This window comes from Condylura cristata, unplaced genomic scaffold (assembly GCF_000260355.1).
Source record: "Condylura cristata isolate star-nosed mole 26May11 unplaced genomic scaffold, ConCri1.0 scaffold00011, whole genome shotgun sequence".
NCBI classification, from domain to species: domain Eukaryota; kingdom Metazoa; phylum Chordata; class Mammalia; order Eulipotyphla; family Talpidae; genus Condylura; species Condylura cristata.
Genome location: NW_004567112.1, coordinates 15,006,824 through 15,030,730, shown reverse-complemented (window position 1 = coordinate 15,030,730; position 23,907 = coordinate 15,006,824). Strand labels below are relative to the sequence as shown.

Below are 23,907 nucleotides of genomic sequence, written 5' to 3'. Positions count from 1 at the left end.
GAATAGCCTTGACACAGAGGAGCAGATAACACATGCACCATTGTGTTTTCCCCAACTCTCTAATGATGCAGGCGCTGATCCACTCCTGGCCTTGTCTTGCATTCCCCTGCATTTTACAGCCCCAGAGGTGGCGCCTTCCCTCAGCTCAGTTTCAGTTCATCCTATAGTTCTGCTGGGCCTGGTGGAGGTGGTAGAGGGCAGTGTGCAAAGCACAGAAGTGAGGACTTTGCCATACTAGTGAGTCATTGTCGATACATTCAGACGTGGATTCATCATGCAAGTTGGAGAAATCAGCACCAAGGAGCTGGAAGCCAGCCTTAGCACGGGCATCTGATTGGAGATGAAAACTATAAGGGCCGGATGGGTGTGGGATGATTATAGAGACGTAGGCAAGGACTGGCAATATGACAGTGACTGGAATGGGATGAGAAATGTATGAAAGAAGTGAAAATGAGTTTGCATATGAATTAGTTCATTTCCCTGCATCTTCAGAGTGTGAACCCCTGGGGACACAGTGGGTTAAAGCCCTAATGCAGTTGCACTCAAGTAGTTGACTTTCCAGTTTGACGTCTACCAGGATCTTCCTTTCTTGGATGCATTTCTTGTCTCCAAAGGAAGAGTCTTCAAGAAGTGAGGACACCCCCTCTCAAGAGGGGGAACAAATAGGACATGATTAAGTAAAGATCAGATTTGCCTCCTCTTGGGCTTGTTCACTGGATCTGACAACCCCAAACCCTTCTCTCCTCCATTAGTCCAACATGGATTATTCATAGGGCTGTCTCTGTGGGAAGTATTTAATTATAGGCTGATGATTTCCCGGTCTCTTTTGCTACCTCCCTCATTCCTCCCAGTCATCCACTAAATATTACTTACTTTGTCAAGGAGTGGAAATTCATGCTAATGGTAACACAAGCTAATTCAAGCTAATGTATTGCAGAAAAAGACCACCATCCAGAACAGAAAGAAAATAAATGTTTTGTTTAATCACCATTTGGGATTACATACTCTTCCAAGTCTTCTCTATGGCATGAAAAACCAAGCTTTAGCAGTAAAAGCCAAGTTTGTTTTTCCTTCCCTGTTTAAAAAAAATCAGGAGGTCCCTTCAGTGTACATGATCCTCACCCTGCTCCAGAGGCAGAAAATTGAGAGTTGGCTTATTTAAAATTGCCATGTTTGTTTTGTCTTTAAATTGCTATGTTTTCCACAGATAATATGTTTGTGTTTGGACATCAGTGGGAAGACATGGATGGTGGAAGGAGCTTTGCTGATGTGCCATAGGGAAAGAGAAATACTTTTTAAAGCAGTTTTCAAACCTGGAAAGCCAGGCTTTTAGTTTGAATTGGCAGTTCAGGGGAATGATAGATGAACCGAGTTATTTTTCCTATGAAGAGAGTGAAACACTAACAGAGAAGGCATTCTCTTAGGGGTTGAAAATATGTAGTATTAAAAAATGAAGTTAAATATGACTTCCATCTTCTTCTTAGGAAATTCAGTGCTGTCTCTTGGAACCCCTTGCAGCATTTTATAAATATATTCTGTTTTCCTTACACCTAGATATATAATAAAGAAAATCCGAGAGCAGCAATCTGGCTTGGTCTAGGTTTAGATCTTTACGCATCACAGCTTCTGGAGTAGAATCAACTGCATGCTGGATTCTCTTAAGAAAACCTACAATATAAACCTTTTAAGATGTAAAATATGTAGTTTTTGCGTTTCTGTGTGTATGGAGGCAGGAAGGTCGAGAAAACAGTGAATTTATTGGTCAGTTCCTCGGTGTATTTCATTGTTCATTTGTAGATCATTAGCTACTTGGCAGAGAGCTGAGGGGAAAGAAACTTTAAATTGCACATTGAATATAAATTTGAAGTGAAATGGTAATGAGTCAGCCAAGGAATAAGACTCCATTTATACAAGTTCAGTTTGTGTGCAGTTTTGGTTAAGTTGCACAAACCCACCTGTACAGTGTCAGGTGAGTCCCAGACAGCATCAATCTGAGATGCAAAGGTAGAAGCCAGAGTAAAGTACAGCAGCAGCACAAAGAAAGGACTCCTCTGTCCTTCCCATCTTTAGACCTTTGCTCCTGTTTTGTTTTATTTGCTGTTAATCTTCCACCCCACTCAAGGTCCTTTGCAAAATGTCACATTCTGATCACTACCCGTAACCAGTGAATTACTGTCTTTTTTTTTTAATGAAAAAATTGCTAATTGTAGGGCGGTATACAGTAATCAACGTTTGGGGCAAACATATTTTAGTTCATGTAGATTTGGAATCATGTTTTTTTTCCTCACTGGACCTTTCTTTGAAAACAGTGGTCAATCAAGTATCCAAACTTCTGAGATCCTTGACAGGGTTAAGTGAAACAACACATATGAAAAAAAGAAATCTTAGCATACAGCTTGGCACTTAGCAAAAGCAAGGAATATAGCCATTATGACTGACTCTGACTTTAGGGCTTTTTATATAGATCTGGTTTAGTTACAAAAAATGTTTTATAAATTGGTTTTTGGGAAGAACTTGCTGGAAATTTCCATTTGATTCGAAGGGCTAGCCCAGATGTCTTGGGGACAAACAGTACTTTCCTCTGGCACGGACTGGGGAAATGCTGTCTCAGAAAAAAAGTGGGGGTTTTGACTTTAGAACTCCAGAATCAGCATCTTCAGAGCATGGATTTTTAATGTTCTATCAGTTTTCTGGGTGATTCTTATGCATACTAAATTGAAGCCCAAAGCTTATAGTCAGTGCTGTTCTCTAAGTTGTCCCATAACTAAAAGACTGGACCCTAAATATAAATGATTTCATTAAAGTGATGTTACAAGCAGGAACACCATAAATTGGATGGTTTCTGGAAGAAAGCCTACATTTTTGACCTGCCTCTCTTCAGAGAATAATTATTCCTACCGACAATCTTTCTGACATCTGTAGTGGTTAGGCAATATATTTACATTTTCCAGTTATCTTTACAGATAATTTCCTCCTTAGTCTACACTAATGCTACCAATTTATATTGGCTTCACGTGTTCCCTATGCAGTATCTAGCACATAACGGCTCTTTAATGCATGCTGCTTGGAACTGAATCTCCCCTTCCCTACGAATTGTAAATTACTTGAAGCAGAGACCATATTGCTCAATCTCCAGTCTCAATTGCACCATCCACACTACCTGGCATGATATAAGATTAAATTAAATCAGTTCTGATCGGTAAGGTTACTGGGCAATCTACATCTCAAAGCCAAGACAGGCAAATAAAAGCAGACACAGTATACAGATTCATGGTTATTTTGAATCCAGGACAAAGCTGACTTTTGATGTGAAGCCTTATATAGTGATGCCACACCCCAGAATTCTTATCATTCAGCCATTCTTCATTCTGGCTATTTTTTTTTCCCAAGAGATATTTATTTATGCACATAAAAACTGGGGTACAGCCAGAGGTATGGGTGGTGAGAGGATTCACCAAAGACACAGTGGGGAACAGAACAGGTAGATCTACTGAAGTACACTGCTGAGGGGAGCAGCAGGTGACACAGGAGAGGTCTGCTGTCACCTGCCGTCACCATGTGGGTCACCTCCCTGACAGGGGATTGAACTAGTGGTGTACACTAGCACACTCGAGTTTGAGACTCGCCACATCATGTCCACTCTTGCTCATGATGCTTATTTAATCTGAGTCTTTGCTACTCAAAGTGTGGTCCACTGACCAAAATCACTGACTTAACTTAGAAACTTGTTAGAAATACAAGACCTCTCTGATGTCTCCATACCTACTGAGCAAATATCTGTATTTTAGTAAGATCTTTGGTAATTGTTGAGCACATTCAACTTTAAAGGCACAGGCCTAAATTGTATCTCTTACCTTAGTTCATTTTTTAAAAATGATTTATTTACAAATACAAGAACTGGGGAACAGGCCAGAGGTGTGAGAGTGAGAGGATCCACCAGAGACAGAGTGGAGAGAACAGTCTGATTGACTGAACTACACTGCTGAGGGGAGCAGCCAGTGAGACAGAAGAGGTCACCATCTGGGTCACTCCTTAGCCGGGGATTGAACTGGTGCTGCAGTGGCTGCAGATAGCTTCATAGTGCTATCTGTGGTGCCATGGGGGAGGACCCTCTTCCCTTCGTTCTAAAGTGACCCTTCTAATACTACATGTCCAGGACCCTTGGAATGTCCCTTCAGCCATGGTGCAGGACAGTGGCTGCAGCTCCTCCATTTCCACTTGTGGCTCTGTTGAGAGATGTGGCTGTCCCTTTCTGCTCAGGTTCGATTTTCCTTCCTTACAGGTTTATCTCTCTTGCCTAACTAGAAACCACCAACCAGTTACAACAGCCAGGGAACAGCTAGAGTTGTGTGAACATGTGACAAAGTAGCAAGATGGCAACTCTTGCCTATTAATGAGGAAAGGGAATGGCTAATTCCTGCTCATTTCTATTCTAGAAACTAAATGTAGACGCAGAAAGAAGCTGTTCATTGCCCCATAGTTGATGCTAATTACATTCCAATCCTGTTATGAGCAAATAGGTGGCGTGGAGAAAGCCTAAAATGTAAGGAAAGACACACCTCCTGGGGGCTTAGTGTGCAGTTAGCAAGTTATAAAAGGGATATTTGGGGGAGCCGCTTCTGACAGAGCAGACGAATGGGGAGTTATTCAGGGAAGGCGAGCTAACAAATGGTGTCCTGGTTCCCATGTAGTACTTCGTGCTGTCTCTGGTGCTACATCACTTTTTGCTGCAGTCCTTGGCTTCCCAAGGAGTCCAAAGAGCCAGCCAAGCATGCAGGCTGCACCACCTTGCACACTCCATTTGCAAAGGAGGACTGTCTGTGGCCACAGCCCTGATGGTGTGTGTGCGTGTGTGTGTATATGCTGGGAGTTGGGAGGGCTGTCAGCCATTGGTAGTTTCCATTAGTTCAGTCAGGACATGGAGGATAGTGTTGTTGTAAACACACTAACGGGGCAGTGCTCACACTTGTGTGTACACTGGAATCATCTCAGTGTTTGTGAAAATTCAGATTTTGGACTCTGCTCCCAGGTCAGGAATTCCCACTCAGCATGTCCGAGATAGGACCCAGGGAAATGCAATGTTGGCAGGCACTTCAGCTGATTCGGATGTGTTTTCTCCAGGGTTCTGCTGCTGGTTGGTCATTGTGTCATGGCTGTAATGATTAACTTTGGTTCCCATCGATAACTGTGGGCTTTTCTGAAGATGACTAACCCTCTCGTGTGCCCTCCACTGTGTATTAGATAGTTGCAGTGGGTGGTCTTGCTCTATAATTTTTTTCTCAGAGTTAGTTAGCTAGTATTTCACGTGGATGTATCTATTAGCATCTGCAGTGAGCCAGCTGTTGTGCTGAATGCTGTGGATAAGAAACAGAAATCACTGTTCCCAGAGATGCCACATTCTGCTGAGGACACAGACACAGAGCAATAAATGGCATCGAGCACACAAGCAAGGATTTGAGGAGTGGAGAAGAGGATCCCGAGCAGATGTGGGTGGGAACAGCATTCTCATACCTCTCCTAATCGGGTGCTGTAGCGGCACGTACAGCTGGGATGAGAATCTTGGGGAACTCTTGGTCATAGGGGAGTCAGGATTATCCTAAAAAAAAAAAAAAAAGGACATGGCTGGATCCAATATTTTAATGGTCACTAAGACATTCTCCCACCGGGGGTGGGTGGGTGGAGGAATTACTGGAAACTCAGGTTGCCAAGCGGGAATCTCAAGTGAAGCGCTGGGGAAGTGTGTCATTTTCAGAAAATACGGTGGTCCTGTTATTAAAAGCTTAGAAGAGAGGCAGTTGAGGCAATCCACTCCATTGCCTGGAGTTTTGAAGGCTACCTGTCCCATTTTTCATTATCCAATAATAAATATCATAGTGAAAGTCACCTTTAACACTTAAATATTGCTGGGATTTTATGGGACTGAATTGAACCGACTGCCATGGTATTAAAAAGCCGTATGGGTGAGGTACTTTTATAAGAGGTACTTTTATAACACATGCTTCATAAAGCTGTATAAAGTGACCACCTGTGCACCAGCCTTTTAAAGGAGAGCCTTCGGGCCTGACTTTTAGGCATGAACAGCCCCCGCTTGCTAACCAAAACCTGTTGATAATGATAATTTTTTAAGAACTAGCGCGAGATTTGGGGCAGTTCAAGTAGGGTTTGTTCCCGGAAGGGTAGCCCTCTCAGGACCGCCTCGTTGCAGCAAAACACGTGGATTCTTGTGGGCTGTAGCCCAAGGTGGAATTGGGCATCTCTGGAAGAGGACAGGCCTGTGCCAAGCTCACCAACCAGTAGTTGGTGCTGAGGTTAATACAGCTGTTTAAACGGTTTTAATGCTGCTGGCCTGTGGTTCCCATGGAGACCAACTGTATTATTATTTCCCATTAAACATCGGTGTTTATTGGGAGAGTAGTCACTTTATAAGCTAGAATGGGACTTCGTTTTGTGCTCACTCGTATCTTTAACTTAATGTTGACAACCTAACCTTTCTTTGCAAATGAGAGAGAGACTAGAGCCAACCAGTGCAGGCCCCAGCTCTGTTTTGTTTCATTTTATTTATTATGGTGCAATTCACATAGCATTTCCATGTGAACAATTCAGTGGCACCTAATACTTAACATGAGCAAACGCCACGTCTACGTAGCTCCAGAACATTTCTACCACGCCAAAAGGAGCCCCTCTGTCCATTAGCAGCCCCTTCTTATTCCTGATGCCCCCCAGCTCTGGTAGTCTCAAGTTGCATTCTGTCTCTGTGGCTTTCTTTTTCTGGACTTTCATATGAATGAACTATGTGGCCTTTTGTGACTGACTTCTTTCACTTAGCATGAAAGAAGTATCTACCCACAATAATGTAGTATCTACCCACACTTTATTCCTTTTGGTGACTGAGTCACGTCTGAAGTACTCAGATTTGTCCATTCATCACCTCTTGGTAAACGTTTGGGTTGTTTTCACCTACTTTGGCCACATTTTGTGAATAGTCTGCTCTGAACCTGTGTACATGCATTTACTTGAATATCTGCTTTTGATTTATTTGGGTATATACCTAAGAGTGAAATTCTGCCACTGGCAATCCTGGACAGGAGAATTTATGCAGCTCAGCTCAAGGGGAGCAGCTGGGCCACAGACTAGGTCTGGCCTTTGAGTATAGTAAGAGTGGAAGGAGCCAGCGCCCCCTGTGGGTAGAATCCCGCTGCACCATCTGGGGGTGCTGCCCTGAGTCCATCCCTTCACCCAGACACCAGCGGCTGGGGGTGCAGGGCAGGGGCTGTGCTTCAGCCTGGTGCCCGGATGGAGGCATTGTGTACTGGAGCTTCAGAACTCTTGAGCTGCCTCTGAGAAACATCACATTGGGCACCGTGGAGGTGAAAGATGGGGACGTCCATCTGCCACAAAGGAGCTTATCGTTTTACCGTACGTGAAGCAGGTAATTGTAAATGCTGCAAGGTGCTACTGAGTGGAGAGGAGGGGTCCTTGGAGCTTTCTTGGAGAACTTTGGGTGTGTCTTTAAAAGGACAGATGGAGCTTAGGTCTTTCACTGCATGGAGGGTAAAGAACATTCCAGGGAGAGCGATGGCCTCAGCTGTGGCTTCGAGATGGAGAAGCATGGGCTTGGGGAATAGGGAATTGGGTACTGCTTTTGAGAAGCATAGGCATTCTGGGGTCATGGGGTTGAAACTTAAACTGAGACCAGTGAGAGAGGGACCTTGACGTCAGCCTAAGGATTTGGTTTGTCATAACCTGACATTGTGCATGCCCAGCATCGTCAGAACCAAGCAGTGTCCACGATTACTTTTTGTTCTTTGGGACCAGACACATACTTCTACAATAGTGCTATCTAGCTTTTCATTTTCATTGCCCACATCTCAGCTCTTCAACCCCAGAGACCCCTCTCCCTCCACAACCTGGTTCTGTACTCTTTCCATCCCCCAACTTAATTGAGAATAACTGTTCTCTAACACTACAGGGAGCAGATGGGAAAGAAAGGCCTTGGCATTGGCTGATACCAATGTGTCAGGAGGTTTCCAAACACTATTTCTCATCCTCTTCCCCTCTAAACCCATTCACAGTGGTGGGGCTGGCGCGGCTGTTCCTTTTTAGATTCCATAGTTGAGAGAAACTGAAGCTTTGAAGCCAAGGCACTAATACATGAGCTGATAAACAGAGATGTGACTTGAATGCCTTCTCCTCAGCCTCCTGGCTCCTGTGTTCATCCCAGCACCCGGCACATAGTCAGAGCTGCAGGGAGCGAGTACGAGCTAGTGAGCACCTCGTGGGTCACGAATGAGAAAGCAGGAGCTGTTGGATTCCAAGTGTCAAGTAGGAGTGTGGCTTGTTTCAGGCGGGCTGTCTTTACCACTGCACCACCCCCGCCACCCGGGAGCTGTGGGGTGTGTGGTCAGGGACCAGGCTGGCACTGCTCCAGGGAAAAGAGGGGGGCTGGAATCTCCTCAAAGCCCTGGATGGACTTAGCTCAGCCAAGAGGATATTTCCATTTCTGGCTTGTCCTGCTTCTCTGGACAGACTTCTGGGTGCAGGCAAGTCCCTTGGGTGATTGTTCTCAAGTACATTGCAAGGACATTTTTGGGCCCTTTTCATGGGATTAGAGCTTTTTGCAAAACCCTAGCTGGAAAAAGGGGAGAACAGTGAAGAAAGCAAGGTGAAGTGTAATTTCCTCTTTAATATAGACTGTCATTTAATCTAATATTATAGAAAATGATTAGATCTTAAAAACCTATAAATTACCTTTGACAACTCTGGGGTGCCCGGCTTTCCCTCCCAGCAATTATACACAGCTACCGTGGCAGGGTTGAGAGGAGCTCTCAGAATGCAGCCTGTTTATTGGCTCTTAATGAGAAGCGATTAATCTAAATCACCATAGGGGTGGATCCTTTGCCCAGCTTTGGAATCGGAAGTGGCAGTTGGGCCGTTTGACAAATGTGCTGCTCTGTCCTTAACAACAACAAAAAGTTTGCCGGTGCTGTTTTCTTCCTTTGAACAATGATGAGAGCACACACGTGCGCCCGCGCGCACACACACACACACACACACACACACACACACAGGACGTGAAGCCTTCGGGCCCTTCCATCTCTTCCCTCTTCGGTAGTTTCCCCCAGCCCCCATTCCCCCCCTAGGCAGCCGGGGCTCCTCATTATGTTGTTACCTGCCAGACCCTCTTCTCCAGTTATTACTGTTATCGTGGCTCTCCCTTCCCTGCCTGTCCGGGGACCGCCTGGCACAGGATGATGGATCATTACAGAGAATACCTGCCTGGCAAAATTGCTACCTCTCGGTCCCCTCCCCTCGTACTTCATGTTGGGAAAGAGAGGAAGCAAAACAAATACCCTACGACACAACAGGGGAACAGACACACACTCGCCTTGTCATGGGTGCTTTTGTTTGGGGGCTAAACGGGGTCAGGTCTGCCCTGAAGGGAGGAGAGTGGAAGAGGAGAGCGGGCTGGGCCTGAGCACACCTGCAGGGTAAATGTCTTGCCTGGCTCGGCCCCCTCCTCTCTCCGGCTTTTGTTTGCACACCTCTCTGTCCTTTCTGGCTGTGTCCCCTCTCTCCTTCACCTTGTCACCAACGCAGAGCTCCGCAGGATAAAGCTCTCCACTTATGGCAGAGAGTTCTGAGTTAGGAGCACTGGATAACGAGCAGTGGCCTCCAGCGACTCAGACCTTAACCCGGTGCCTGTACATTGGGGTGTGATAAAGCCCTCCCAGAGATGCCCTGGTCCCTGGGATCTGAGATTATTCCTGGTTCAGTCACAAGGCAGAATTGAAGTTCCACAGGGAATTCAGGTTCTTAATCAGCTGATGCTGAGATTCGCAGAGGGCAGTAGATTCTTCCTTGGGCCATTGGAAATCCCAAGGGTGCTGGAGGCTGGAGATGGGGGGCGCGGTGTGGGGGGAGGTGGAGAAGTAGTGCCAGAAATGCCAGGTGGGAAAGACTGAAAGTCTGGCTGGTCATTGCTGGCTTGGATCTGGGAAGGGGGCGGAGCATGGCCAGAGGGTAGAGCAGCGCCTTGAGGGGCTCAAACAGAGTCAAGGCCCGCGCCCCTGAGCACACCTGGGTTTTAGTCCAGGGAGACCATTTTGGGCTCCTGAAACTGTGAAACAATACAGTTATATTATTTTAAGCTGTTGTGTGTGTGGTTATTTGTTTTCTCGCTACAGAAAGTGAATGCAGTGGTCGTCTAGTCTGCCCTGCCTCCCTGAGGTGATAGAGTAAGGATTGGAGAGAGAACAGCTGCATAAAGACCTGGGGAATTATCAAATAGGCTTTGCCGGGGCTCTACCCGATGGGGCAGTGTGCAGAGCTGGGATCTGGCCCTGGGGTGAGAGCACAGAGCAGCTCAGAGCTTCGGATTTCTGCCAGCTCCCGGCAAGCACGGCACCTCGGCCTTTCCGCTCTGGGAGCTCTGAGTGTGCTGGGCTGCTCCCGCCGCCATTCTGGCCCTGCAGTTGGGCCTTCCCAGGGCAAGGTCCATCTGGCCCAGGCGATCAATTACCTGAACTTAAGCAATGCAAGCCACTGACCCTGCAAAGATTCCTGTCAAGGTAAACGAGAGCAGGATGCTTCATCCCTGGGAGGACCTCAGGAGGCATGACCCGGGACGCCTGGGTGGGTGTCAGCTGGTCTGGATCTCTGCATCCCAGAGACTGATTAGAGGATGCCTTTAATAAGAGAGTTCGGGACTGTGGTGGTGGCACATGGGTGAACTTGTGGTGGGAAGTCCACGGGGATGACAACTGAGATGAAAAAACTGTACAAAATGAAGAATGATGTAAAGAAAGCACAATAAATATATTAAAAAATAAGATTGGGACCATGAATGAGGGGCAGAAGCTTGATCTTGATCCTCAAACCCGAGCCGTAACACTAATCTGGATCCACAGACTCCTCTCCCCCAGCAGCTCGATAACCTACGCAGACACTCGCTTCCTTCCAACTCCTTTTCTTCTTCTTCTCCTGCCCCAAGTAATTGACTCTACAACTCATTCAGTCAATACAAAGGCCAGGTTTTGCCTTCTCCGCAGCTGCTGCAGCTTGCTCCCCTTCCCTTGACAGTGTGGTGCTGCCTGATGCAGCTCCCTGGGACAGTGGGGTGGGCGCCGCCTTCTCTTTGCCTCAGCGTGGGGCGAGGCCTGCATGCTCCGGCCAGTTCTGCAGCCTGGCCCTCCAAGCCCTTTGGGCAAGGAGCTATATTCTGGGCACTGCCACACCCAGGAAGTGTGAAGACCAAGTGTGGGCAGCTTTGCTCTCCCTCTGGAGGGCCAGGATGGACTTGCTTTTTTTTTTAAATTTATTTTTACATCATTCTTCATTTTGTGCCTTTTCCATCTCAGTTGTAATCCCCCTGGATTTCCACCACCAGTTCACCCGTGTGCCATCACCATAATTCCGTGCACTCCCCCCATTTTTGATCCCAGTCCCCACTCCACCCCTTTAACATGTCTCTGGTATATAGTTGTCCATTTTTTTTTTTTTTTACAGCCCCTTCTGGTGTTTTCTTATTCTTTCTGGCTATTGCACTAAGCATGATCCCTTCCAGCTCCATCCAGCTCTGCAAATTGCCCTGATTTGTGTTGATGGCATCTAGGGTCAGCTGTAGCCAAGTCCACTCTGGCCCTCAGAGGGAGAGCCGAGCTATCCTGTTGTGGTCTTCGCTCTTCTGGGTGTGACAGTACCTCAGAATAGAATGACCTTGTTACCACCTTGAATGACACTTTCAGCTGCCTTATCCCTTCCAACTTGCCCAGAGCAGGATAGTCCCAAATGTATTCCCAATGGTTTTTCTCATGAAAACCAAAAGCTTGCACTGCCTCTCCTAGCTCAAACAGCCCTCCCCCAGCATCTAGGGTTAGGCCCCTGACGCTTGCCTTGGTCGACAGCATCTCATACAAGGAATTGAAGATCCAGTGGGAAAAATAGGATTAGCAAGTGAACTTATAAAAGCTCCATTCTTTTTTCTTCTGTTCACTAAATTAAAAACTGAAGATAGCACACTAAATAAATACTGTATCAGTGACAATCTGCAATTCTTAAATTAGTCATAATGGGTACTGTGCAATTAATTTCCGTTTACTATCTCTTGTGCACTAGAATCTTTTCAGGATTTTCCTCCCACGCTGTTTCAACGAGATGCTTACAAATTAGGTTTATTTTGTGGTAGACAATACGCATGTCGGTGAGCATTTTCTTCTTTATCTCTTCACATCGTCATCACTTTTCTGATTTTAGGAGGGAGGCAGCAACTCTTAACACTCTCGTTCCTGTGTGTCCCAGACATTCACAGTAGAAAAATGGAGGCTGGAAACACAGACACCCTGTGTGAGCTTGAGTCTGTGGATTTGCTATTCCCATTCCCCTGGTGTCTCCCCCAAGTCTTCTGCCATCTAACCTGTGTCTTGGTGTCTTGCACTGATCTCTCAAGTTCAAGCCCGGGTTTGCATCTTTCTTCTTATTTTAACGGTTTATGTATTTGTGTATATACCAACTGGGGTACAGGTCAGAGGTGCAGGGGCAATGAGAGGGTCCACCAGAGGCAGAGTGGGGAGCAGAATAGGCAGATCTACAAAGTACACTGCTGAGGGGAGCAGCAGGTGAGACAGGGGAGTTCTGCTGCTCAGAGGTGAGTCAGCTCCCTGGCCGGGGATCAAACTTGTGCTGAAGTGGCTGCAGGTAGCTTCTTAGTGCTGTGCATCTTTCTTTAGTGCTGCTAAGGGGAAAAAGATCAAATGAATCCAAACCCCCAAATCAAACCACAACAAAGCAGTAAAAATTATTGGACAAAAGTGATGAAAATAACTTCCCTCTTTTTTAAAGTACTGGAAATAACGCCTTGTTGAAAGATAATATGACCATCAGCTTGTTAAATTTGTCTGTGTTAGACTTTTATAAAAGAGGAACTAGACACCTGTGTAGCAATGGATGAATGCAAGTGAAATGTAACTAATATTTTATATCATTTTATAAACACATGTACTTTTTTCCATTATTTTAAAATTAAATCCTAAGTTCGGTGTGCTGAATTTGTTGAGGGAGTTAATAGAAACAAAGATCAGTCTGCTTCAGCTTTAGGAGGCTTCATGGGAGGAAGGGGATGAAAATGGGCCTTGAAGGATGGTGCAGGAAGTGAGGGTGCTGGTCTTTCTAGGGGGGGCCCAGTGCCCAGACAGGTAGTGTTGTCAGACACAGGCCTCAGCAGAGAAGCAACTTGACAGGGGGCTGCTTGGGAGAGTGTGCACTTGTGTTGTGGAGGTCACACCTGAGTACCCTGTTGGGAAGTATCTGGGTGTCTGAATTGATATTTATGACCTGTAGTGGGTATAGGGGTGATGCTTTTTTGGGGGGATACCATGATCTAAGCTGGGTTGGGCGTATATTAAGCAGCGTGTGGTGAGCTGGGTAGGTCTGAGTCTAGCGGAGGGTGGTACTAGCGATTCCTCCCTGACTCAAGGAGGGGGCAGTGATGTGTTCTCCATGTTCAGGTCCCCAGCTACCTTTCTTTCACTCATACCTCTCTGTGCTCAGATCAGAACTGATAGTGGAAGAGAGAGGTGTGTGGCTTCTTATTTTCCCTAGTGATAGGCAGTGGTAGCATAATTTTAAGATTTTTGTGAAGGCTAGTGGTAGGAAAATGCGTGTGTTTCTAGAGGAAGGAAGAGAGGAAGAACTTCATTATTGTAAAGGTAATAGCTGCTTGTTGCAGAGTATTTGGGAAAAATATAAAAATATAAAAAATAGAATGAAAATTACTCACGATCTTGCCCCACCATAATAGCTAGTATTAAAATGTAGTGAATTTTTCCCTTCAAGTTGTTTATCTGTGCCTAAATATAAGCACCTGAACAATTTTAACCATATTGAGATTATCCTTCATGTGTTCTGCTGCTTATAATGCACCATTTAAACATATGATTATTTTTCTCATGTCAAAACTATTTGAATTCATACTTAATGGCTGCATAATATTCCTTTGAGTGGACTTAGCCTACTTTATTTAATCATTCTATCATATATTTGGGTGCTATCCAACTTTTTATTATTATAAATAACACTGAGACGAACATACAGGGGCATAAACCTTTTATTAGGTCCCTGATGCTTTCCTTGGACAGATTCCTAGAAGAGAAATTACAAGGCAGAAGTTATGAATATTCATGAGTCTTCTTCTATATCACCACACAGCTTCACAGAGCGGTCATGCCAGTATTTACCTTCAGCAACCCTGTCTGTTTCCTCTGCTGCCTTCGCCATGGACACCTCCACGTTGCCAAGCTGGTCACTTCCTTAAACTCATCTTACTTAGCCACCAGCTGCCCCTGACAGTTAAACAGTTCTTTCTATGGATTCAAGGGTTTGAAGCCTCTGAATTTCCCTTCTCACTCTACAGCTCCTTTTCAGATCTTTCATTATCTTTTTGACCCTTAAGCACTGCTCATGAGCTCAGCTCTCTGAACTCTCTTCTATCTCTACCTGCCATCTTTGTGAACCCCCAGATCCACATCTTCAAATGCTGTCCACACACTGCCATCTCCTAAGCTCTTATCTGCAGGCCAGCCTGCTCTCCTAAAAATGGTCCTTCAACATCTATTGTCTATTTTTTCAATGAATATCTATTAGTTTATTTATACATAGAAAAATTAGGGTGTAAGCTAGAGATGCCAGAGGTGAGCGGAGTCACAAGAGATAGAGTGGGGAGCAGCACAGGTGGATCTACTGAAATACACTGCTGAGGGGAGCAGCGGGTGAGACAGGAGAGGTCTGCTGCGCCATGTGTGGATCAGCTTCCTTGTTGGGGATCGAACACAGATCACAGCAATAATAGGGCTGGCAGTTAACTCCTACACCACCAGGGAGGCCCATTATTTGACCTCCCCTTTTGGATGTCAGTTAGGCAGCTTAAAGCTTCTTCAGCACCGAATTCCTTATTTCCGAAGCCCCCAACTGCTCTTCCCACAAGTGTTCCTATCTTATCAGTGCTAATTCTGTTTTTCTGGTTATGCAGGCCAAAAACTTATCAGGCAATTTGAGTTAGTTCTATAACCCTTAATTATGATAAGCAACACTGAGATGAATGTATGGGTGCAAAACCTTTTAATGTGTCTTGTTATTTTTGTTTACACCCTACATCTTATCTATAAGACCCTTTTGCCTTTTCCTTCAACATCCAGAAGTACTGCCTATTAGTCTCTCTGAGCTCCAGTGTAGCTCAGACCCTAGCCTTCCCATCTGGATCATTATACTGTCCTCACTGAAGCGATTGGCTGATTTTTTCCCCTGCTACTCCCCACCTCCCACAACACTGTTCAAACAGAGTGGCAACAAGAGGGAACAGATCAAAATACCAGCTGTGCCCATCAAAGCCTTGCTGGAGTTCCTTCCCCAGGAGAGGACCACTGCTGTAAAAGATGTTAGATGGCCAGATGGATTGATAGGTGGTGGGTGGGTGGGTGGATGGATGGATGAGAGAGAGGGTGTGTGAGAGAGAATGAGGATGGAAAATCAAAGTGAATGGCGGTGAATTTTACACTGCAACTAAAAGCCTTATCTGTAACAGACTCTATTTGTGTGTAAGTCAGTATCCAACAATGTATCAATTACATCAATAGGTTTGTAGGGTTAGCTCAAAGACTTTCCCTCTATATTTTCTGTGAGCTTGCATTGATATTATTGTTATTTCTTATTGAACACCAACTGTGCTAAGGGTCTCCCATTAGAACTCAATTATACAGTAAATTATAGCATGTCTCCCCTTCTATTCAGAGGCAGTCGGCTGACTTCTGTTCTGAGACTGCTTTCAAAGTATTGGATTGGGATTTGTTTCCTTTGCTTTCTGTGATGTCTGGCCGAGTGAGAGATAGAAGCCTTTAGCTACCCCATTGCTTCCCCCATTTCATAGATTGCACACAGGAGAAACAGAGAGAATGGAGGTAATGGAATGAGATGACATATTTATCAGTGACATTGTGAGACTCTCTCAACAACAGGCTAGAGCGTATTTTGGAAAGATTTCTGGGAAGATTTTGCTATAACCAAGACCAATTTTGACGAGTTTAGACACAGAGAAGCTTCAGGCTTCTGAAAGCATCTTTGCCTAAGCATAGCCCCTGTCTGCTTCCTAACCTCTGTGTGTCCTTTGCAATGGCAACTCAGTTTTAAAATGTGGGCTACTGTTCAACTTTATGAAGCATTTCCTGCAAGAAGCATTACAGATGAAAAGAAAAACAAAAACATGGCACCATCCACATGCTAGAAAACTCCTAAGATTTGTCCATCTCTAGTCTGAGTTACAGTCATGTACGGTGCATTCATGCACATTCATTTAATTCTTCATGTGCCTCCGTTGAGACTGATTGTAAGAAGTTCACAGCCCTGCATGGGCAGTGAGACGTTCACTTCCTTCATGCTGGCACCTCCCACCAAAAAGATGAGAGCAGGCGCTCAAGGGAGCTATTGTCTTTTTCAACTTGACAATTCCTTACTGATGGGTGTTCATGTCAGCAGTGCTGCACTTTGCTAATAGAGTATGTTTTTCTTAAATTATTATCAGGGAAGTAAATAAAAATGCAGTTTTTGCCTCCTTCATTCTCTCATGTTTATTTTACATTGTGCTAAAATAAAAATAAATAAGATCAAGACTCTTAATAAGCTTCTAATTATATCATAAAGCAGTGTTAACTTTAAACACAATGTTGTACTGATTTCCAGAACTTTCTCTTCTGCAGGAATGAGATACTATACCATATGAACAACAGCTCTGTTTTTCCCACTACTTGAGCCTTTGTTTTTATCCACAAAGCTCAGAAATGATGGGAGTCAGAGGGAGGGATGCAAATAAGCCCCAAATAGCTTCTATTTGTCTCCAGTCTGCTAGGTGATCCTCTGACTTTAGCTGTGCTCCCATCTTGGGTGATTTCAAGACAAAGGTTAATGTTTGTTGAGCAATTATGTTCCTGTGCTAAGCCCTTTTAATCATGATCTCATTTAATCCTCCCAACAGCATTGTGAGTGAGGTACAATGATTATCTTCTTTTTTTATTTATTTTTTAAATAGATGAGATGACAGACCTGGAAAAGTTGGGTAACATCCTTACATTTTCACTTAAAATAGCAGAATGAAGACTTGAACACAAGTCACCTGTCCCTGAAGCTTCTACCATTCATTACTCTGCTAAATCATGTTTAAATACCTGTTCCCCCTTCCAGAACAAATCTTATGGGACAAGCTGGATAAAGAATCAAAGCTGAATGAGAAAAAAAGCACAATAAAGCAAAACAAAACTCTTCAGTGGTCGAATTTTCTGTTTATATTATCAAACTCACATAATTTATAAAGCCTAGGGACATCTAAAAGAGCTATATCTGCAGAAGTTTTTTTCTGTATACCTGTAATTAAAAATTGCAAATCAAGACTTGTACATTTGTTTATCACAACTTAACCAAGAATCATGTGCCTGTCTCAAAAATTCAGCCCATGGATAGATTTAATTTAGGTACATATTAAAAAAAAATCAGTTTTAAATATTTGGAGAATAGATGTGCACTTCCAGTTTGGAAGGTGTCCCTCCCTCTCCCATTCCTTGTCTTGGTCTATTTGTTCCTCTCAGTACCTGCTTTGTCCTCTTAGGCATTTGAGTTTGAAATTGCTACTTAACAATACAAATTTGGGTGGATATGTGATGATTTTCTTTGTATATTTGATATATTAATACACAAACACAAACTACACCTCCATAGAACATCTGATGAGACATTTGCTTTATTGTATACTTATGTTATTATGTTCCTCTCCTCCATAAAAAGTACTAACATTATATTTACTCTTTGGATTTCAGTTCTTTTAATTCTTTGTGTTCTTTTGGCTAAAAGTAGATGAAAGTCCAGAGAAGGAAAAGGACGTTCTTGAAGTTGACTTTGGGTGGCTTTCTTAAAGATGTTTAAAAGAAGGAAAAAGGCCTGCTTTTCTGACTTCTACTTCTCCTTTCATAAAGATGATATTGTGCTAACATTTGAAGGTTCAGTCAAATGCTCATATGGAGGTAGGGGTGTTTGAGTTGATCAGAGGCAGTAATAGGCAAGTTGCTTTTCTCTGAGCCTGTTTCCTTATCTATAAATGCAGATAATGATACTTCACATAATTTGTGTTGAGGTTTCCATAAAATATCCAACAAAGTGCCTGGCGCAGATTAGAAATCCAAAACATGTAGGTTCCTATTTCCCTTTCTTCATTCTTCTCAGAAACTTGGATTGAATACTGATACAGAGTGATATCAAAGTATATAAAAGGATTTCTGATGAGAATGTCAGAGAAAGGTTGCAATAAAAATGTACTCTAGCCAACAAAAGCTCCTTCAGATCACCACATCATGTCACTATGCCTTATTTGAATTCACTTCTGGATATATGTGTGCAGTGTCAGTGAGTGTATAAGCACGTGTGTGCACACACGCAGGGGAAGTGTGGTGTGGAGTGACAGCCTTGCATTTGCAAGTGTGCATGTGTAAGTACAGAGAGATGCAGGACTTGAGGAAGAGAATCCATTGCATAAGATATTTGATGGTTACCCTTGTTTAGTGTATTGTAACTCACAGTATATAAAATAGCATCTGTTTATGATGTTGGTCTTATCTTCTAATTAAAATCATAGGCATGAAGCTTCTTTATACCTGCATAAAATAAGCAGCTTAATTTCTCTGCACCAGGGGAAAATGATTTCATTGCCTCTTATGTTATGTAGACCATCAGTATATAGTATGGAGCCTGCGAGGGTAGATATGAAGCCTCATTCTTACGCAGTATATCTGTCCTCTTAAATCCTGCAGGGAACACGGATGCATTCCCTGAGATTTTTTCAAGGGTAGGAGGGGTGCATTTACCCCCACTCCTACCCCTTCACCGTGCCAAAGAAAGAGAAAATTATTCTGCCTATGAAAAACCCATCTAAGACTTTCCCCCTAGATTATTCACACATGAATGAAAAAATATATTATACTGCATCTACTTCTTAAAAATTGGCTGATAACTAGTAATAACTTATTCCAATGAAGCAAAAGCAAATATTTGAGAAAAAAGAAAGCAAGCTAGTCTTGGAAGCTGAAAGAAATAATAGAGAAAAACCACTATGAAGCTTAGCAGTTAAAGGGATTGAATTTGTTTTAAATCTTACTTTATAATACTAGTATCTGCTATGGATAACATTTTAAATGTCCTGCTATTAATAGTTTCCTTTTATAGGACCGGGAGATAGGTTTGTGCTTAATTTTGTCCTTTTGGCCCCAAGGCTCACACCATGTTCAGAAATAGCCCTGACAACCGGTGGTCATGTAGTCAAAGACAGGAAAACTGTAAGAGGAAATAAACACATTTTCTTATTTAACCACTCAGCAAAATTAGGAACTCAAAGAGGTTCCATAGAGTCAGCTAATAAAGGTCAAAAGAACTATTCTTCTTTTGAAAGCAAAGACATAAGTGGGGTGGATTTGTTAGGCTGTTTTAAGGAATTCAAATATAGGTACATAAAGATGAACCATTGAATTGTTTTAAGTAGGGGATTCCTAGATTAAACATACACTTGATAATTTGTATTATTGGATGAGTTTTCTGACCACAGTGCACAAAGTGGGTCGGAGGGAACACAGATAAATGTGAGACTGGCCAGGGGCGTCTTACAGTAATCCTGAACAGAGCTGATTACCTTTGGACTAATACAGACACAGGACATAGGTAGAAAATTGATCTGACTTAAGAGCTGATAGATAAAATGTACAGAACTTAGAGACACTAGGAGATGAGCAAGGCAGCAGAGGCAGAAGAATCTGGGGCTTTTGACTTCACATAAATGGTTGTGGAAACACTCACACTTCAGCAGGAAGCCCTGGGAGTGGAAGAGGGCGTAGAGGAGGTGACTTTGGAGGCCTCTTGCATCTGTGGTGTTGGCGGGGCATCCTAATAGAAAGATCTACTTGAAGCTGAATTTTCAAGTCTGAGAGGGGGAGAAGTCATGTTAAAATTTAATGACTTTGCCCCAAAATAGTAGTAGTTGAAAGAAAAAAAAAAAAAACTAAGCCAAAAAAGAGTGGAAGAATTTGCTAGAGCAATGTGAGAAGGGTGTGTCAAAATACAGGGTGCAGAAAGATCATATTTAAGTGATAACAAGAGAAGGTCAAGTATTCAGAATAGGGGAAGAGGGAAACCAGATGTCTGGGGTGTTCCCTGGAAGGGAGAGCTTCAAGGACATATGTGTCTGTGGTGTGAAAGACCATTCCCAGCTTCACAAATGGAAAAGTCTAGTGTCTTCATCTATTGGGTTTAAATCCCAGAACATCAATCATAGTTCTAAGTGAAACCAGAGTCATTGAGGTATTGTAAGAAAAAGCCACATTGCACTGAATGTAGGGAGTTTTCAAATGAATTTTGGGTTCTGACAGAGGGATGGATGACCGTGTTCACTGAATGGTATGAAAACTGGTGTGTAGGCTACCCTGCCTGCTTACCACAGTAGAGACTGTTATAAAGGGCAATGTTTATATAATGTAAAAACAGGAACTCTTAAACCAAACTGTCAAATCAAAATGTCAACCAGTAATTTGTGTGTGTGTGTGTGTGGCAAAAAATTGCTATATGGCCAATTAATTATGTGGTTAAAAAAATACTGCTGGAAAGAACTTACTGTAAAACTACTTAGAACCTTGCCAAGAATGTTCATTATGTCCAGTGATGAAGGCAGTGAGGTCATCGTCAAACTCGTGGTGTGGTCTGTGGGCTCTAAATGTGAAGTAACTTTCTAAGGTGACCTCATATGGACAGAGGAGTGTTGAGATTTGAACCTGTTCTCTCTGGTGCCGGGATTTTGTCACTGGACCATTTAGTCCATTTCACTTGAAGGAGTCAGACAGGCAGCAGTAGTTCAAGGGTCTTTTCATTTATGTGCCTTGGGAAATATCCAGAAGACAGGGATCATAAAGCCACTTATATCAATGAAGACACTGGAATAATTCAGAAAGAACAGAACAAATAGTAGGGTCTTAGGAGAGCTTTTCCATGAGTAAAGAGCAGTAAGAGAAACAACGTGATGGGGTACTATAGGTGGGAAAAGAACGGGAGAGAGAAGTGTTCTGGCCCAAGGTCAGGGCACAGTGCACCACTAAGAATATGCTCCCAGTGTGTAAACAATGGTCATGAAAAGGGAAAGTAAAAATCAAAGTGAAATCTTCTATGTATTCAGACCTTGTACAATATTTCCGCAGTGAAGGACTAAGTTAGGAAAAAAAGACACACACCAATATTTCATAAGAAGGGTCAGTTACCCCTTCATATGCTGTGAAATACAAGCCCAGGTGACTTTATGGCTAGGCTTTACTTTATTGCATTTATTTCTCCTGCTCACTCAATCTATATTTTCTCCCCCCTTTCTCCAGATCATGCTTCTCAGTGATCCTGAAATGGAGAGCAGCATATTAATCAGCTCAGACGAAGGGGCAACCTACCAGAAATACCGGCTCACCTTCTTTATCCAGAGCCTGCTCTTCCATCCCAAGCAAGAGGACTGGGTGCTGGCCTACAGTCTCGATCAAAAGGTGAACCAGTTGTTTTCATTCACATCTTGTCAACTGGGTTCCACCCAGGGAGAAACCCTTGTTTTTGTAATCCAGACTTTGGAGGGGGTTCAATGATATGGCTCGTTCTAACCAAGTTAGTTTTGTCTGCACAACTAGCCTTCCTTTCTGTTCTCTAGTATCAAAATATGAAGACGATCATATTTCATTTTTTTTGGCAATGTTCTTTATGGTGTCACAGGTTTAAAATAGTTTTCTCCAGAATTTTACTCATCTGACCTTTATAACAACCCTGTGAAGTTACTAGGGGCTATATTTTCATCGTAATTTTAGCGAGTATAGGAAGCAAAGGTACAGAAAAGCTAAGGTGCTTGTTTAAAACTACCCAGCTAGCAGTGGATCTAGGTCTTAAATGCATCTTGTCAGATTTCAAGCCTATACTACATCCCATCACACCTTGATTCCTTGATTTGTAAAGTGTTGATATAGCATTGTTCTCAGTTTAGCTATGGAAGGGAAACTTCAAATATGTATGTGCTGCTATTTGCCAAATGTACAGTTAAGATACAGTGACCTAATGAGACCTCGTCCTTCAGCTCCTGATCTGTGTATCAGGCTTCATACTTGACCTTGCCTCAGATGCCTCCGGATTGAGTATATTCCAAAAATAGTCCACTGTGACCCCTCCCCGCCCCCACATAATTGGCTCACTTTCAGTATTTAAGCTGCAATTCTAGATCTGCAACTGATTATATACATTTAGTTGTAAAAGTCAGAAACCTAGGAGGTATCCTAGTGACTCCTGGTTCTTAACCATCTCTAATCCATCGTAGTCTTACCTCTAAATATCTTTTGTTTCCATCCATTTCTTTCTATTACCACCGCCATTCAGACATAATTACATCTGCTAATGGAACTTTTGCTAGAATCTGTCCCAGTGTATTCACACAATAGCATGAACATTATATTCTTCAAATGTAGACCTTGTTATTTCATGCCTTTTCTTAAACTCCTTCAGCACTTTCTCATTGCCCCAGAAATAAGGTCAAGTTCTCAATAGACCTTTCTAAGGAGAGGCCTGCTGGTCCCGCCTTTCTCAGGGTTCACTGTTATCCTTTCCAGGTGAAAAGTCTTCTTCCACCCCCTCACTTCCACTGTCTACTCCCTTCCCTAGATCTGGAATCTTCTTCCTAAAGCAGACTTCATCTCTATCTCATCTCACATTCTGCACTACCACCTCAGGGTGTCTTCCCTAAACTCCTTAACAGAGTTAAATCCTCTTAGATATTCTTTCTCTCCATTGAAGTACCAGCATGGTTAAGATTTTACATTGATTAAATTCTGGATCATCTAGGAAAGCAGAACTGCTGTGCACCAGTCTGGTGTACCTGAGTGTAAGGTACTTATTATATGCTCATTAAATGTTGGTTACATAAACAAGTTAATTGAATGTGTAAATGCTGTGGTAATGAACATTCTAGAGTCCATCAACTTATACTTAAGGCAAGGGATTTTAGATTTTCTTCATTGTATTTCCTATCATCTGAGAACCTCAGTATTATTTTGTTGCCAAATTATTATGAAATGCAGTAGAATCAATCAGTGAAAGGAAAAAAGATAATTACAACCACTGTCTTGCATAGAGATAGTTAGAAAATAACCTTGGTTGAAGAGCTCCTTCTCTGTCCTTTATTCTTCAATTCCGAAACAGTTGCTCTTCAGTATACATTTGAATATTTGATTTCAAGTATGTGTGTGTGTGTGTGTGCATGTGTGTGAGATGTCAGCACCTTTAAACAATAATTTCAACATAACCTTTATATCTCTCATTAAGGAGCCTCATGGTGGGCGCCGGGTGCTTAATGCAAACCCCTAAGGATACCCAGATGACATTTGCAGAGCAAAAGCCATTGCAAATACATTTCTTTCATGGTATCAAGTGGATATTGTATGAAAGACTTAGCCAAATGTCAGATAGTCTGTAAGTTTAGATGCTTAGAATAGCCAGAAATTTTGAAGCTTTATTGAAAAAAAAATACATATTTGGAAATTGCTAAATAACTGGCTGCTAACTTATTTAGATGAAGCCCAGACCCCAATCCATGTTTTTATTTATTCAGAGACAAGCTCGATTTGAAGCAACAGACATCTCATGGCAGGAGGTTGATAAGCCAAATGCAACATGTCTTGTGTGTATCGGAGAGGCACCTGCTGTCCTCCATCTCCACGGCGCTGAGAACATCTGGGGCATGGCTAATGAGCCACCCTTGTGGGGAGAGCGCATTCAAAATACTTTCAGACTTGGTGGCTGCTTTTTTTTTTTTTTTTTTTTTTT

At 43.1% G+C, this 23,907-nt stretch overlaps 1 protein-coding gene across 1 annotated transcript in view; it reads left to right on the top strand.

Moving 5' to 3' along the window:
* Positions 1 to 23,907, top strand: part of SORCS3 (sortilin-related VPS10 domain containing receptor 3) — a 503,865-nt gene that overhangs the window by 248,848 nt on the left and 231,110 nt on the right. The window contains exon 4 of the mRNA XM_004680459.2: positions 21,435 to 21,593. Coding sequence (XP_004680516.1) covers positions 21,435 to 21,593 — 159 coding nt within the window. The remainder of the gene's footprint in view (positions 1 to 21,434; positions 21,594 to 23,907) is intronic.